At 40.7% G+C, this 16308-nt stretch overlaps 1 protein-coding gene across 2 annotated transcripts in view; it reads left to right on the top strand.

The window, feature by feature from the left end:
- LOC137049221 (gastrula zinc finger protein XlCGF57.1-like) overlaps positions 1-9820 on the top strand; it is a 10367-nt gene extending 547 nt beyond the window's left edge. Inside the window, exons 1-4 of one of the 2 annotated variants that reach the window (XM_067427691.1) lie at positions 1-1586; positions 2263-2445; positions 3168-3252; positions 8634-9820. The exon at positions 1-1586 is cut by the window's left edge and continues 52 nt beyond it. In XM_067427691.1, the coding sequence (XP_067283792.1) occupies positions 462-1586; positions 2263-2445; positions 3168-3252; positions 8634-9553 (2313 nt within the window). In that variant the 5' untranslated portion in view covers positions 1-461 and the 3' untranslated portion in view covers positions 9554-9820. The remainder of the gene's footprint in view (positions 1587-2262; positions 2446-3167; positions 3253-8633) is intronic. The other variant, XM_067427692.1, reaches the window with a different exon arrangement.
- The last annotated feature ends 6488 nt before the right edge of the window (positions 9821-16308 follow it).

Raw genomic sequence — 16308 nt, forward strand, 5'->3', positions numbered from 1 at the left:
CATGAATAGGGAGTTTATTACTGCACTGGCTCCATTGTATCCCCATGTCAAATCCCTCCGCGGAAGTAGCAGTGCTTCGCCCTCTGAGAATAGAGTCGTCAGTGTGTGTACGGTCGGTTAGTTAGCAGATGGACGACCTGACCGTGTTATTTGTACACGCTGCGACTAACTTCGTAAAACTTCAAATAATAGCAGAGTCCCAAATAGACGCCGGTCTCTTTTAAACGCCTGGTTTGACAGGTTTGGGTAAATAAAGGCCGGTCTCAAATAGAGGCCTGGTCTGGTTTTTTTGTAATATTTTTTTAATCTGTTTTTTAAACACAGATCGTCTCTTCTATGGTTTGATTAGACTCCACGTAGTCGCAACCGTTCGTGAACGACTCATCACCGTGGCAATATAACAAAGAGGTTAACGAACTTTCTTTTGGTCTTCATTTTTTCTTAATTCTCTCAATACCACCATGACGACAAAAAGGAAAAAGTATGATCTGAGATTTAAGCTGACAGTTGTCAAATTTGCAGAGAAAAATTCGGGAGAAGCAGCGGCAAGACATTTCTTGGTTGATTCAAAGCGAGTGCGAGAATGGCGTAAAAAAAAAGCCGAACTGCAACGTCAGTCCAAGGAAGACGACAAAAGGGCCAGACTGCGGGGTGGAGGGAGGAAGAAGGCCAGCGAAGAGCTGGAGGCGAGCGTGTGTGAGTGGATCCACAGCATGCGGGCAAAGCATCTCAGAGTCTCACGTAAAACGATCAGGGCCAAGGCCAAAGAAGTGTACGCCACAGTGAGTGACGGCAGGGATGAGGAGAGATTTACTGCCAGCGCTGGCTGGGTGGACAAGTTCCTGAAGCGCAACGACTTTTCAGACAGAAGACGCACACCTGTGGCCCAGAAAGACGCCAAGCACTTCACTGAGAAACTGGTGAATTTTGTCACATGCACAACGCAGATTATTAAGGCAAAGAAAATACAGCCGGAAAACATTATAGCCATGGACGAAACAGCGGTGTGGTTTGATATGGCGGGCTCTACAACGGTGGATGCGCACAAAACCACCGGCCACGAGAAGAGCCACTTAACTGTGGTGTTGGCTGCAAAAGCAGACGGGACCAAATTAAAACCTTACATTGTCTTCAAAGAGGGGATCAAGGAGGTGAAATCAATGCAAAATATTAGTGGGGTGGTGGTGGCCACATCCGAAAATGGATGTATGAGCGAGGATTTGACTGCAGATTGGCTTCAGAGAGTGGTGGGAAAGCTCAACTCCGCCCCTCGTCTCCTAGCCTGGGATTCGTATCGCTGGCATATCAGCGCAGCGACCAAAGCTGAGCTCAAAAGGGGCTACAACATAACCACGGCTGTCATACCCGGTGGCTGTACAAAGTACATACAGGCCCCTGACGTCGTCTGGAACCAGCCGTTCAAAGCCAGCCTGCATGAGTCCTATTCCAACTGGATGGCAGGGGATGTGGACAAAGAGTACATGGCTGGAGGATATATGAGGGCCCCAGCTCGCCGCTCGTTGGTTTCCTGGGTACTTCAAGCGTGGGAAAAGCTGGATACGGAGCGGCTGAAAAATTCTTTTAAGGTATGCTTGCGCGCATGTAACGGAGGCCAGCTAGTAGAAGTTGCTGTGCGAGTAAACCTCACTCCTCTGACCTCAAGAGACGCTCTAGCGACCGACGCTAGAGGTTGCAGCCTTTAGCCTCCTTGTTAGAGCGTCCGACTCTCATGCCGGCGGACCCGGGTTCGAGTCCTGGTCCGAGCAGTAGGGGTTACATTGGTGCCGTGACCCGGATGGGAGTGAGGGTTAGGGGGGTGAGTGTAACGGAGGCCAGCTGGTAGTAGTTGCTGTGCAAGTAAACCTCACTCCTCTGACCTCAAGGGATGCCCTAGCGACTGCAATAGAGGTTGCGGCCTTTAGCCTCCTTGTTAGAGCATCCGACTCTCATGCCGGCGGACCCGGGTTCGAGTCCCGGTCCAAACAGTAGGGGTTACATTGGTGCCGTGACCCGGATGGGAGTGAGGTTTAGGGGCGTGAGTGTAACGGAGGCCAGCTAGTAGTAGTTGCTGTGCGAGTAAAACCTCACTCCTCTGACCTCAAGGGATTCTCTAGCGACTGACGCTAGAGGTTGCGGCCTTTAGCCTCCTTGTTAGAGCGTCCGACTCTCATGCCGGCGGACCTGGGTTCGAGTCCCGGTCCGAACAGAAGGGGTTGTTTGTGTGTGTAATATATTTAATTAACCTCGGGATGTTATCCTTAGGTATGTGGCCTGACAGTAGCTTCTGATGGAAGCGAGGATCACCTTATCCATTGTTTCAACGAGGGAGAGCCGTGCGCATCTGGGCGGGAGCTGTTAGTGCAAGCAAGGCAGGCAGAGCTAGCGGAGGCCGGAGAGGGACCAGTGGAGGAGAGCGACGAGAAGAAGGACTTCGCCAACGAACTGGTAATTGAGTAATTTTCTATCACATGATTGCAGTTGTTTCACAGGGTAGCCTTTATTCTTTCTTGTTGTGTTTCGGGCATCAAGTTCATATACTTTAGCGGTAACTTATATTGTTCTGCCCATTGCTGTCACATCGTTTCGTTTTTTGTGCTGCCAATAATCTAAGACATTTCTTACATTAAATGATTTGTTAAACACATTTGAATTAATTGTAATATAACGTGGTAACCTCCTACTGTCATGCTTGAACAGCTCAACACTAAATTAAAGGCCTGTCTCTTATACAAGCCGGTTCAGTTCGGCGTTTTGGGTAAAGAGAAGCCCGGCCTATTATTTGAAGTTTTACGGTACATTACACACACATCCCAAAACAGAAAAGAACGTACATCAGTATATCATAGACATGAGTTCGATCACTGATACGAGAAACAGAGAATTTCGCAATCCAAGTCAATTCAACCAAATGTTTTGCTAAACACTTCATTTTTAAAGCAGTCGGATCACCTCAAACGCCGAGTAGACTCACCTCCAACGCTGATAAACACAACGAGAACAAACAGACATGCATAATGAGAACTTCTAAGCGTAATCTAAACGTTCTGAAATAACAGTGTTTGTGCTCTTTTGTTCATTTGTAGTGCTAATTTTGAGTGTTTTCAGGACATGTAAGGCCATTAACCTTAACTCTGACTGACTCCTTTACCACTGTCCTCACTTTAAAGATGGTGTTCGTTAAAGAGGAGAGTGAAGACGTGAAGATTGAAGACACATTCGCAGTCAAAGTTGAAGAAACGGAGGAACAAACAGGTTGGTTTCATTCTCAAAACTCAGTCGTTTGTTCCTTATGTAGATGTCCAGTTCTACTACACACACACACACACACACACACACACACGTTAGGGCTGGGTGATGTGGGAAAAAAAATGTATCTCCAAACTTAAGACTTGGCACAATGCAGTCAGACCGGTACCGTTAGTGTTCCCACAAAGTTGGGAGCATAAAATTGTCTAAATAGTCTTGGTATGCTGAAGCATTAAGAGTTCCTTTCACTAGAACTGATGCCTGGCTCACACTACAGGAGTTTTAAAATCCTCTCCGATTGTACAGTCTGGTTGCAGCACACACTTCAGGAGAAGCTTTGCAGATTTTCTTCCCTCAGATCTTAAACATGCTCACACTACACGATTTGAAAATCCAGGAGCATCACACACTACAAAACATTATAAAGATCATCGTGCCAGAGGAAGTGCGTCACGTGATATTCACCGCAGATCGTAAGCGGGAAAACTAAATGGATAAACTACTGTGACACGACAACTTTCTGTATCAATAAAACCGAACGCATCAGAGTAGAGCCGTGTGGATCAGACAATGGTCGGGGAGACAGGCTCTACATGGATGATGGTCAGTTCTTCAGCGAGATATGGAGGTCATTAAACTGACCTTATTTGATCCTGTCGTTCTGGCGCTCGTTGTGTGTGTGTGTGTGTGTGTGTGTGTGTGTGTGTGTGTGTGTGTGTGTGTTAGGGATGGCTCTACCACAATTTTGGCTTCCGTACGGTACCACAATCTAATACCTAAGTACTGATATTAAATCGACACCACACGGTCTGATATTAGCGCGGGTATATTGCACGCGAATGAGTACAATTATGCAAGTTTTGAGTTTATAAAGTGGGAAATTACCACAAATGTTTATTAGTAAATTAATCAGCAAAGCTTATCACATCAAATCAGTCATTTGAAAACTTTCTTATGAAAAATAATTTCAGCAAAAATCTCTCAAATGAGCAAATTGCTTCTGGTTTCAAAAGACATCGCACTACACTAAAGCAATCTGCATAATCCGATTCAACATTTCACGCTCGTCTCGGGACGGAGAACGGAAATCATTTGAACACGCAAGAGATTTTATAGCATTTCGTAATAACAGTTACAGGAGACATGAGCTCATAACAACGTCACACACACACCTCGCACATTACAAATTAAGTTTCCTTAAACAGTCAAATACACAGAATTATGTACAAATGTCCGTCTTTAGTGAGTATAACGGGCGGTTGTGTCTAACGCGAATGTAAATAGTGCTAGTATGCGTGTAAATATTATGAGATCTAATAGATTTTGTGATTTGAGATGTTGTGATATTCGATCTTATGTTAGGCTGTGTGTGTGCGTTGATCAGTGTAAAAGAAAATAAATGTCTAAATGAGATGGTTTGAATGACCACTGACCAAGGTTATTTTCGTAAACGAAAACTGAAACTAAGACTAAAACTATTGGTCAAAAAACATTTTCGTAAACTGAAATAAAATTTAAAAATCTGAATAAATAAAAAACTAAAACTAAACGAAACTAACTACTCTTACTAAAAAACGAACTGAAATAAAATAATAATTAGCAAAAATAAATATTCGTTTTCGTTATTAATAAGCTCTCTTTAATGTGGTGGAGAATCTGACTGTGGCGGTTGAGGGAGTGTCTGTATATCGCGCTACTGCGCGTGAAGTGATCTGAGGAGATTAACCGCTGTCCTGTGACGGACACGTGCAGACAGGCAACACATCGCTAGTTCTAAACGGCAGTTCACAAAGAATCAATGCGTCCGTGGCAGTGAAATGGGAAATAACACAAGGTAATGAGATGCACGTTGAACTTCTTTTAAGCTCACTGTTTTAGAATGCCGTTTCTCACGCGACGAGAGACGCAGGCGCAAAAGTCAGCAACTATATTAGCAAATAACGTTACTAGCCTACTGTGCGTTTGATTTCATGTTTGCATAATATTGACAGGCTCAAAGGTGTTATCATAATCATTTACTACTAATAATATTATTATCTGTGTGGAGACATTTCCCCACAAAGTAGGGAATACCAGGACACACACACACACACACACACACACACAGGTTTGTTTCACTATATAAGTGAGGACATTGCGTGGGCTTCCATTGATTTTATATCAGGTTAATGATATTTTATATCCCCTAACCCAACCCCTATCCCTAAACCTACCCATCCCAAGAACGTGCAAAACAACAGATTTAAATAAAAACATGTTTTGGCCGATTTATAAGCCTTTTTATCTAGTGAGGACCAGTCAAATGTCTTTACTAGTCAGTTATCATAATATTTTACTAGATAAGTGAAGACATTGGTCCCCTTTACTATTATAGCACAACACACACACACACACACACACACACATACACACACACACACACACACACCAGTGTGTGTTGGCTGTATTCAGATGACTTTAGCTGTGGTCTTACACTGCTAGCCTACATTGCACTACTGAAGAAATGAAAATAAGCTTTTAATTTTTTAACAATATTTCATCTTTGTTATGAATGAGTTTGTCTGGAATTTATAATTTTTACTTTTATATTTTACTTTGCATTTATTTTGTTCTTTAAGATAGGCTAATACTCAGAGGATCTATGACAAAAATATCAAATATAATTTTTTAAAATCAAAATATAATTTATTTCATTTTTAATCTCCAGATCGTTGTTTGTATAGGTCAGAGTTTGACTCAAGCTTTTTTGCTCAAAGGTGAAGACCCAACTTTATGCATGTTTTGTAAGACCGTCCTGGGTTTAAACAATAATGCTCGTTTATCAAGTGATTTCACTTAAGGATGTTTAGTAAGATTAAACTCTACACTTCATTATGGTAACTCTGCTAAACTATAATTACTAAAACTAAAACTGAAACTAAATAAATAAAAACTAAATAGAAATGTATTTGCAAAATAAAAACTAAACTAAAACTAGCAAAACCATTTGTAAAACTAACTAAAACTAAACTGAAATTTGTAGCAAAATTGAAAACGATAATAAAATAAAAACTAATTTAAAAAAGCAAAACTATAATAACCTTGCCACTGACCTGTCGATCTCTTCAGAAGTCAGGATAGAGACAGGTGCTTCTTGGCTCGGTTTGATGGTTCTTCATCAGTTTTATAAGCAAAGTCATTACAAATGTCACTTCTACTCCTCTCTTTATTAATTCGTTTTGGGCATCTTGAGTGAGATTCGACTGCTTTATCCATTTTGTTCGTCTGTTGTCGTCACATTTGCCGGTTGTTTCGGGTCAGTTTGTGTAGCGCGCTGCCATCTAGCGGTGAAATTCGGAAAAGCAGCATATACCGTAATGTGCCAAATCATGATATCAAACTGGTTTAAGTAAAATATATACCAGTATTTTTCCAGTACAGGTATACCGCGCATCCCTAGTGTGTGTGCAATGTATTTTTCCCCTCGGGGCTTGCCGTATAAAGGTGGAGCTTGCGCACTTATTGTACTGGAGCGTAGCGGGTTTTTTTCAGGCTGGTTATTACGCGTGTGACCGAGAATAAAGTGAAGGAACGTTCAGACGACTGTCATTGTTTTCTTATTTCTGAGTGTGTGAGGCGAACCCAGCACGAGCGCTATAGGTCACACCTATTTCAAAAGCAATCGTCACTGTTACAGTGTAGACTTGTGCTGTCAATGAAAAACAAGAAATGCTGATATTCTCTCTCTCTCTCTCTCTCTCTCTCTCTCTCTCTCTCTCTCTCTCTCTCTCTCTCTCTCTCAAAAAATGAACAAAACATGGCTGTAGAGTGATATTTATCCAAAAATAATAATTATTAATCGCCAATGTCTCGTGATTTCAGCAGTTTGACACGCGATCCGAATCATGAATCGATTCGCTGATTCATAACCGTTTGAATCTTTATTTGAGGATTGAACACAAACGCGGAAGAGAAGCCAATGCTGAATAAAGTCGTAGTTTTTGTTATTTTTGGACCCAAATGTATTTTGGATGCTTCAAGAGACTCTAATTAACCCACTGATGTCTCATATGGACTACTGTGATGATGTTTTTATTCCCTTTCTGGACATGGACAGTATAGTGTGCATACACTTGCATACGCTCTCGGACTAAATATAAAATATCTTAAACTGTGTGTGAAGATGAACGGAGGTCTTACGGGTGTAAGACATTTCATTTCTGGCTGAACTAACCCTTTAGTGTTTCCTGGCGTGGTGTCATACAGCTTTACTGTGCGCGACGTGGATTTGTGTATCGCGGCTCCGGTTCCATTATGAGGTCCTGAAACCCATCTCCCAAAATTACACTTATAGGTCTCATATCGCGGCAAATAAACCCTGCCGTCTTCTCGGTGATGGCCTTCACATCTGGCGAGCGGTTGTGCAGGAAGAGTAAGTAAACCGTTTATAGTTTATTTATAGTTTGCTTACGGATATTTCACGCCATGTTTCAAATGCATATTCAAAAAGTGACAGCCGTAGTTTTTCGTCATCCATTTTGTGATTGGCAGCTCGGGACTCTTTCACAGTCAATATTTTTTTTTTCTTTTTGAAAATCACCTAAAACATTAGTTTTTTCGCAAGTTATTACATGTAATAATTATTTTTTAATGTCAAGACCCTTAACTTTAATAAACAATGTTATATATGATAATAGTAAAAAAGTAAGCAGTATTTTACATAGCTCTCTTCTTTCCATGTGCTTGTTCCCATTTCGGCAGTTTGACTAAAAGTAATGATTAAACTTGACTAAGTGCTGTGATTTTTCATCGACTAAAACTATGAAAGACAAACTGACTAAGATGTGACTAATGCCTGGCTCACACTACAGGAGTTTAGGCCGATTTATGCCCGATCTTCCCCTCCTGAGACTCGGAGAAATGTTTTTTCCAGGACTCGATCGGTTCCGATGTTCGGCACAGATGATCTGCTAATGTGAGGCGTTCACAGATCAAATCTTGCACCTCTCGATCTGCTCTCACGCAAATCAGGCTCGCCCCGATCAGATCAAACATGCTTTTACATTTTATGTATTATGTTTTACATTTTAGACATAATTGCCAGCTTGAGGTCTGTCTATAACTAAACATTTCTTGGTAAAACTGTGTTTTTGATAAGGGGTTTGATTAGTTGTCAAACTGGGTTTTCTTAAGTTAAAGACAGTTATCAAACCCCTTCTCAAAAACCCAGTTTTACCAAGCTTAAGTATTTGGGACGTCTCCTTAAAAGGAAAGAGCAAGAAATATTGACAAGAGGTCCTGAGGTTACAGGTAAGACCCTTGATTAGAGGTTACAGGATTCAGGATGTCTCAATGTTCAGATGTCCGTTGTTTTGTGTCATTAACTGTACTGTCTCTCTCTTCCTCAGAGCTGATGGCGGTGAAAGAGGAGAGTGAAGTACTGATTGAAATGGAAGAGAAATATCATTATGAGGAGCATGATGATTTCACAACTGGAGGAAAATCTCCCTCACAACAAGAAGAAGCTCAACAGACAGAAACTTTGAGTAATTTCATCTGCCCTCAGTGTGGAAAGAGTTTCGCAAAAAAAGGCAGCCTTAAAGCCCACATGAACATTCACACCGGAGAGAAACCACACACTTGTCCTCAGTGTGGAAAGAGCTTCACTACGAAAGGAAACCTTAAAGATCACCTGATAGTCCACAGTGAAGAGAAGCCGTACACGTGTCCTCAGTGCGGAAACGGCTTCACTCAAAAGGGCAGCTTTAACAGACACATGAGGGTTCACACCGGAGAGAAGCCGTACAGCTGCGAACTGTGTGATAAGAGCTTCACCACAGAACTAAACCTGCGCTATCACATGAACAGCCACACCGGAGAGAAGCCGTTCGCATGTGACCAGTGTGGAAGGAGTTTCAGGCACAAAGTGACCCATAAGAAGCACCTGAGCACTCACTCCAGCGAGGAGCGGTATGTGTGCCATCATTGCGGGATGGGCTTCACAGACGGGGACCACCTCGCGGAGCACATCATAACTCACACAGGAGGGAAGCCTTTCATGTGCCATCACTGCGCAAAGACTTTATCAAACAAGACAAACCTGGAGGTCCACATGAGAGTTCACACCGGAGAGAAGCCGTTCGCCTGCCCTGAGTGTGGGAAGAGCTTCCGATTTAAAGGAAACCTTCAGACGCACATAAGAGTCCACACCGGGGAGAAGCCGTACACCTGCCTTCAGTGCCAGCTCAGCTTCACATATCAGAGAGACCTGAAGCGCCATTTACAGACTCACTCTGGAAATACGGTCCAGTGCGCCTCGATGTGGTAAGATGTTTAGGAACAATTTCAGTCGTTTGTGGACGGAAGTTTTGGACAGTACTTCTGAAAGAGCAATCCTGATCGAAACACAGGCGAAGAAGCAGCAGAAATAAGCGATAGCAAATGTTAAAAATGCAGTCACCAACATTAACCAGCTGTAGGACTGTGAAGCTTGATGGACTCCATCTTGTTGCTCCTCCGCAATCTTCTGCTCAACATGTTTCTTGATTATTGCAAGTGTTGCATGAAGCGCCAATAAAACTTTTTTTGTTGTTTTTGTTTAAAAGCAGAGGGTCTGTTCTTTCTTTTAATATATATCATATGTTCAGACATCAAAATATTCTAGAAGTCCTGTAGTGAACCCGACTCTCTCAGATACTGCTCCAGAGAGTAAAGTGAGAGCCATAATTGAGGCCTGAACTCTCTGCTCAAAGGGTGTAAGTTCATCGACCCCTTTACCACTGCCGGCTCTGCCCACACTTTAACGTCCACCTTTATATCAGACCATTTCTGTTTACGGTCATTTACAGTACGGCTTTCAGATCCCACCGCATTGACGGCATCAGCCAAACTCTCCCACTCATGTTTTTGTCCTGTTGTTATTAATTCCTGAGGACAAAGCTCCAAATAAAAAACATATTTTTTCTCGTTTCTACCTCTGATAGTAGCACCTCCAGTTCACTTTCTGCAAAGTTTAGTTTTTTGCTCGTTGTTTTAGGCATTTTCTTACTTGCTTTCTTTAGCCAAAATGGACTCATTTAATTTGATTTAATTAAGGGAGGAGACTGGGTGGGGCATTGTACTTGTGCATGTGTGCTCAATGTTACGGTAATTGGGATGTACAGAGAGAATATGCGTGGGATCGTTCGTACGCAGAGATTCATCCGTTTTTTTGTGTGTGTACACGTTTACAGCTTTGTCCGTACGCAGTGTTTTAGTATGAATTCAACGCAAGTCTTTGTACATGAGGCCCCAGGTTAGGTTCTCTTTCAGAAACGGGCTTGACCTAACCCTGCTTTCTCAGGTTTAACCCAGAGCTCCCCTCATTTCAGGCTTAACATACTCAGAGTTCACTTAACCTCCTTTCTGAATGGGCCCCTGAACTAACACATGAGCAATAATGATCAAGGAGAAAGACACACGGAAGACATCATGGCAAGTAACAGAGTACGATCAGGTAAAGAGCGAGAGTAAAAGTGAGAGTGCCCTTTAGCGAGACTATATAATATAATACGTCACAGACATAACAGTCCCATATCACATACTTGTCTGAGCGGTTGACGCTTTTGTCGCTTTGCCTTGAGGCTTTTTTTTGTAATATATCACGTCTGTAACAACACGCATAATGTACAAAAACAAAAAGGGGCTCATATTACAAGAAAAGTGCAATAGCACAAATCCACATTGGGTAATACAATATGTACTGTGGGAGCCAGGGCTGACAATACCTTAGAGAAAATAATAGTTACCCAGATATACAAGCAGTAAAGTAGGGTTAGTGTGCTGCACGATAAAATATATTTCATATGAATATAATACCTCATCATCCTCATGGTAAATGGACTGCATTTATATAGCGCTTTCAACAGACCCTATGGCCATCCAAAGCGCTTTACATCTTGCCTCACATTCACCCATTCATACACCGACGGCGATGTCAGCCATGTAAGGCGCCATCCAGCTCGTTGGGAGCAGCTGGGGTTAGGTGTCTTGCTCATGGGCACCTCGACACTTGGTCAGATGGAACCGGGGATTGAACCACCAACCTTCTGGTTTGTAGACAACCTACATGAACCACTGAGCCACTGCCGCCCAATTAAAGGCTCATGTTCAATCTATAATAAAACGGGACTCCAGACCCTCTTAAAGTGGTCTTCTGTAGGTCATCTTTTTCCATTGCGATGCACGAAGATATTTCTCTTAAAGGACCTAGGGGTGATTAACAGAAGGTTACCGAGTAGATCGTTCTCTGGGATGCGTTTTCATGAAAATCGAATGTAAAGAGTTTTATCTCTAAAAACAGATTAGCTTATAGCGCTTGTCAATGGGGCACACAGTAGTGAAATTAAACCGCTAGTTAATACCACTAACAAAGCTCAAAATAGCCTCACACTAACACGGCAGCATAATGAGGGTCCCTACGTGCAAACCGAAGCGTTGAGAACTTTGTAAGAGTACAAACAGTTTAATAAGAAGATACTTTATAAACATAGTGCCTTACGCGTTCACGGACAGGCGCCATCTTGGAAAACAGTCTCGACGAATCGATTCACAAGAGCTCTGCTAAGTGATGAACTGTGACTGTGAATCTCATATGGTCCGTTGTTTCCGGAAGAAAACACTGAACACAACAGAGAAGATAAATAAATAAAAATAAAAATGTCCATGTTTTCACAAACTTAATTCCTATCGATCAGCTCACTTAGCACAGCGCTCGTGGATCGATTCATCGAGACTGTTTTCCAAGATGGCTGCCGTCTGTTAACGCGTAAGGCACAATGTTTATAAATTATCTTCTTATTAAACTGTTTGTACTCTTACAAAGTTCTCAACGCTTCGGTTTGCATGTAGGGACCCTCATTATGCTGCCGTGTTAGTGTGAGGCTATTTTGAGCCTTGTTAGTGGTATTAACTAGCAATTTAATTTTACCACCCTGTGTCTACCCTGTGCCCCATAGACAAGCGCTATAAGCTAATCTGTTTTTAGAGATAAAACTCTTTACATTCGATTTTCATGAAAACGCATCCCAGAGAACGATCTACTCGCTGACCATCTGTTAATCACCCCTAGGGTCATTTCTCACCGGAGTTGTCCTTTAACCAACGAGTTATAGTAGCCTTTCTGTCTTCTTCCAGTAAATGGCGATGAGCCGTTTGGCTTGTAGAGTACACAAGTCAATCTATACTTGAATATCCTTTTTAATATTCAAGTTATCAGGAGTAATACCAAGAATGAAAACTCAGGATCCATTGGTAATCTAACAGAGACTATATGCCAGATCATATTATTCATTTCTTTTGCAAAATTCATTTATTACATCACATTCCCACATGCAATGAATTAATGTGGCTTTTTCACTGGTACATTTAAAACAAGTATCTGGTATGTTGCCATACATGCTGTTTAATTTGACTGGAGTCATTAAGTACGCATAAGCCAGTTGTACTGTATTATTTTCAGTCTGTTACTAACTGTGTGTGTTGCCTTGAGTCTTTTATTAGTTTCGTCGTGTACATGTGAATGCCCAGGGCCACACCTGACCGTCAAAGTTGCAAATGTTGAGTAGTTGTGGGAGACGCCCTCTAATTTCTAAAGTTGTGTTGAAGCATCTTCTTAAATTTCGTTCAAACTCAAAATCACAAAGGCCTTTATTATAATAATGTGGAGTGACTTCACCACTTTCCATGTAAAACAGTGGCATTCACTTAACATTGAGGATTGTTAGCTGTTGGATAAAACTGATGAAAATGTCAACCATACTGTTATGTGTCCCTACTCAAGATGTCTAGAGGTAATAGGGTATGTAACACGTTTAGAGGGTAACTAAACCCTAGAACAACTTTTTTTGGTTCTGCAAGACTGGGGCTTTATAATAGCTGTTCATTGAGTCGAGTAAATGTTTCACATCTGGGTTTAAAGTGTTTTATTTCTATAATATATATGGTGTAAAAGTGCTGGCCTACTGCAGTCGGTAAGGGTCCAATATTCCCGGGAGTTTCTTTTAAAATGGTACAAACCTAACAACGTTGAACAACCCGCTGGATTCGGCTGTCCTGATTAGGGACGTTTTTCACCGGTTGCTGTTGGACAAAAACTAAATCGCTCGCGACTAAACATTTAAAATTCGGAAGAGAGGACGGAAAGGTGGTGTTCGTCAGAAAATTAAAAAACTAATCTTTCTAAAAATCCTCTCCATACAATTGAGTTAACGAATGTGCCGTCTCTACGTAAAACGCCGGATGAGCTTCAAGCTACGGTGAAATTTCCAGCATGACTTCGGGAATGTTTTTATGGACATTGATCAAGTAACAGATGAAATTTGTAGTTTTTTGACATTTTGTGAGGATATGTTAATACCTGTGAAATCGTTTAAGACATTTCCAATAAGTAAACCGTGGGTCACAAAATCATTAAAGATTCAGATGAAGGGGGTTTAGTTCAGATGCAGCTTTATCACAGGATTTAAATCATGAGATTTGACGCGCACGATTTTAAGTTAGAAACTGAGAATTTGAAAAATAAGTGTGTCCCTTTTGATGTGATATATATATATATATATATATATATATATATATATATATATAAAATTATGCAGGGGGTCGTTTACTTAAAGAATGTTTTTGGCATTAAGTTTTGGTTCGTGTACTTTTGCGTCCATTCGTTTTTCCTTTTTGAAACCGTAATTGAAAAACAAAAAACATGTTTTTTTCTTTATTCGTTTTTTAGACTGGTGAAAAAAATATTTGAATACAAACTTAATTTCCTTAGATACAATGCTTGTTTAATTGAAAATCAAATAATTGACTTCCACAAAAATGCTAAATTTTATTTCTGCGTTTTATTTGCGCTGACCCGGAGCATTTAGATGACCTTTTCGTTAAGTCTTTTAATTAAAGGTGCACTGCAACACGTGGAGGTTAGTTGCACAGCAAGATGGAGCAGTTTATATATAGAGAAAATTAGTCGCATTTTTCAGGTAAGTACAAATGGTTTGTGTTAGGTTACAGAAAATAATCCAGTGTCACTAGTGACTTTTTTGCTAACAGCCAGCGGGGTCACATATCTGTTTTATACATTAAGTTACAGATATCGTGTCAAATCAGTTTAACTTATAATCCGGATGTAAATCTCACCAAATTAAATGTTAATTAATGTAGTTCAACAACTGTCGATGTTGGCAAATACATCAAGTATCAAGTAACATTTCAGTAGTTTTACATAAAAATAAGGCACTTGCTCAGTGGCAGGTGCATCTAGGGCAAGCTAGCATGTTAGCTTAGCACACCAGCAAAACAACAATTTACACGATTAAAATGAAAAAAAAAAATGAAAGAAAAAGAACTCAAACCAGTCAATACCAATAGTCTAATAAAAAGACAATATTAATTTAACTGCCAATAGAAATCAACAGTTTCACAGATAATGATAATGACCAAGTTAATAAAATATAATATACGATAATGAAAAAGTGCTAACGCGTAACAATAAGCTATATCAGATATGTTTCAGCTCTGTGTCCACGACGTTTATACGCGTTTTGTCCCGTTGTGTCCCTCCGGAAAAAAAACTCTGTAAATCTTAATAAACTATAAAACAAATAACATATTTCATAATTTAGTTTCCATAATGTCTCATAAGAATAAATTAATTTCTGGTTCTTTTGTTTTTTAAAGGATTTTGATCACATTTCACAATGACAGTCTTGCAGAAATGTTGAAAATGGCCCGTCCCTCAGTGTGATTGCTCTACTTCTACTTGCTATCGAGGTCAAAAAAGTCAAACTATCATTAGAAAATATATACTATAAGTGTCAGTTCATCAGTCATGAATGGATTTTATTCTTAACGTGTCAAATTTTGAAGAAAAAAAAACAATTTTAGCCGAGTCCCTAGGTTCTCGTCAACCCTGTTACTTTTTATGGAAACACCTCTTTAAAGATAACGGACCGTTCCAGAAGCTGCATCAGTTCCAGGAAGGGACATCCTCTGATGTCCTGAGATGGTAGAAGACAAGTAAGTGCTCTCTTCTTTTATTGAGTTTTCTTTGAGTTTACGTAATGTCTGAGAGACAGGGGCACGCTCATTGGCCCTCATTTATCAAAAGTGCGTACACCAAATTTCCAGCGTACACCTTGCGTACACCAAAACCCACGGTGACTTTGAGATTTATCAATATGGACGTTGGCGTACGGCACACTCAAATCCTACGCCAGCTCAGGAGGTGGTGTACGCACGTTTGCGTTAGTGGGAAAATGCGCAGAAAAACTATTCCTAACACCACAAAACGCACTGGCAAGATATGCTATATGACCCACTGTTAAAAACCACAACATCAACATTCAGTGTTTATTTTTGTGCAACATGAACGTCAATGTTTAATTTGTGTCAGGCACGGCGGCAGGATTCCAGTTTTGGATGGGCCAGACCAATTGTGGGTGGGCCTTAAATTAAAAACGTTATCAAGTCACTGTTTAACCTAATACAAATGACTGACTGATATACTGTATTCTGACTTTATGTCACGCAATTACGAGTTTATATCTCATAATTGTGAACTTATAACTCACAATTGTGAGATATCTGAGATAAAAAGTCGCAATTACACTTTTTATTTTTATAGTGGCGGAAACGGGCTTCCATAGTTATATTAGGATATCTGTGCTTAAATAATAGAGATTTTAATAGCTTCATGCTATTTCAATATTTTGTTGCACTGTAAAAAGTTTCGGTGCGTAGGACGGACCTGTCCGCGATCGCTCTCCGTGGTTCTGACCAAAGCGCTTTGGAATCTCTATTACGCACCTGGCTGTGCTTGCGCATCTCTCTACGGCATATAGACTGTAAAAGTGGCCAGAAATCTAATATTTCCCCAAAACAAATTTTAGTTCTGCTTGTATAACATGATGCCGAATAATTGACAATTGTGTTTAAATTTTAACCATACATAGCCTATAAACCACACTTCTCGACAGCTTTATTCAATAGTTGGCAATGTTTAATGATTTCATACAACATTAATTTCTTTCTATTTCATGAACAACATAC

The sequence above is a fragment of the Pseudorasbora parva genome, chromosome 20, assembly GCF_024679245.1.
Source record: "Pseudorasbora parva isolate DD20220531a chromosome 20, ASM2467924v1, whole genome shotgun sequence".
NCBI lineage: Eukaryota > Metazoa > Chordata > Actinopteri > Cypriniformes > Gobionidae > Pseudorasbora > Pseudorasbora parva.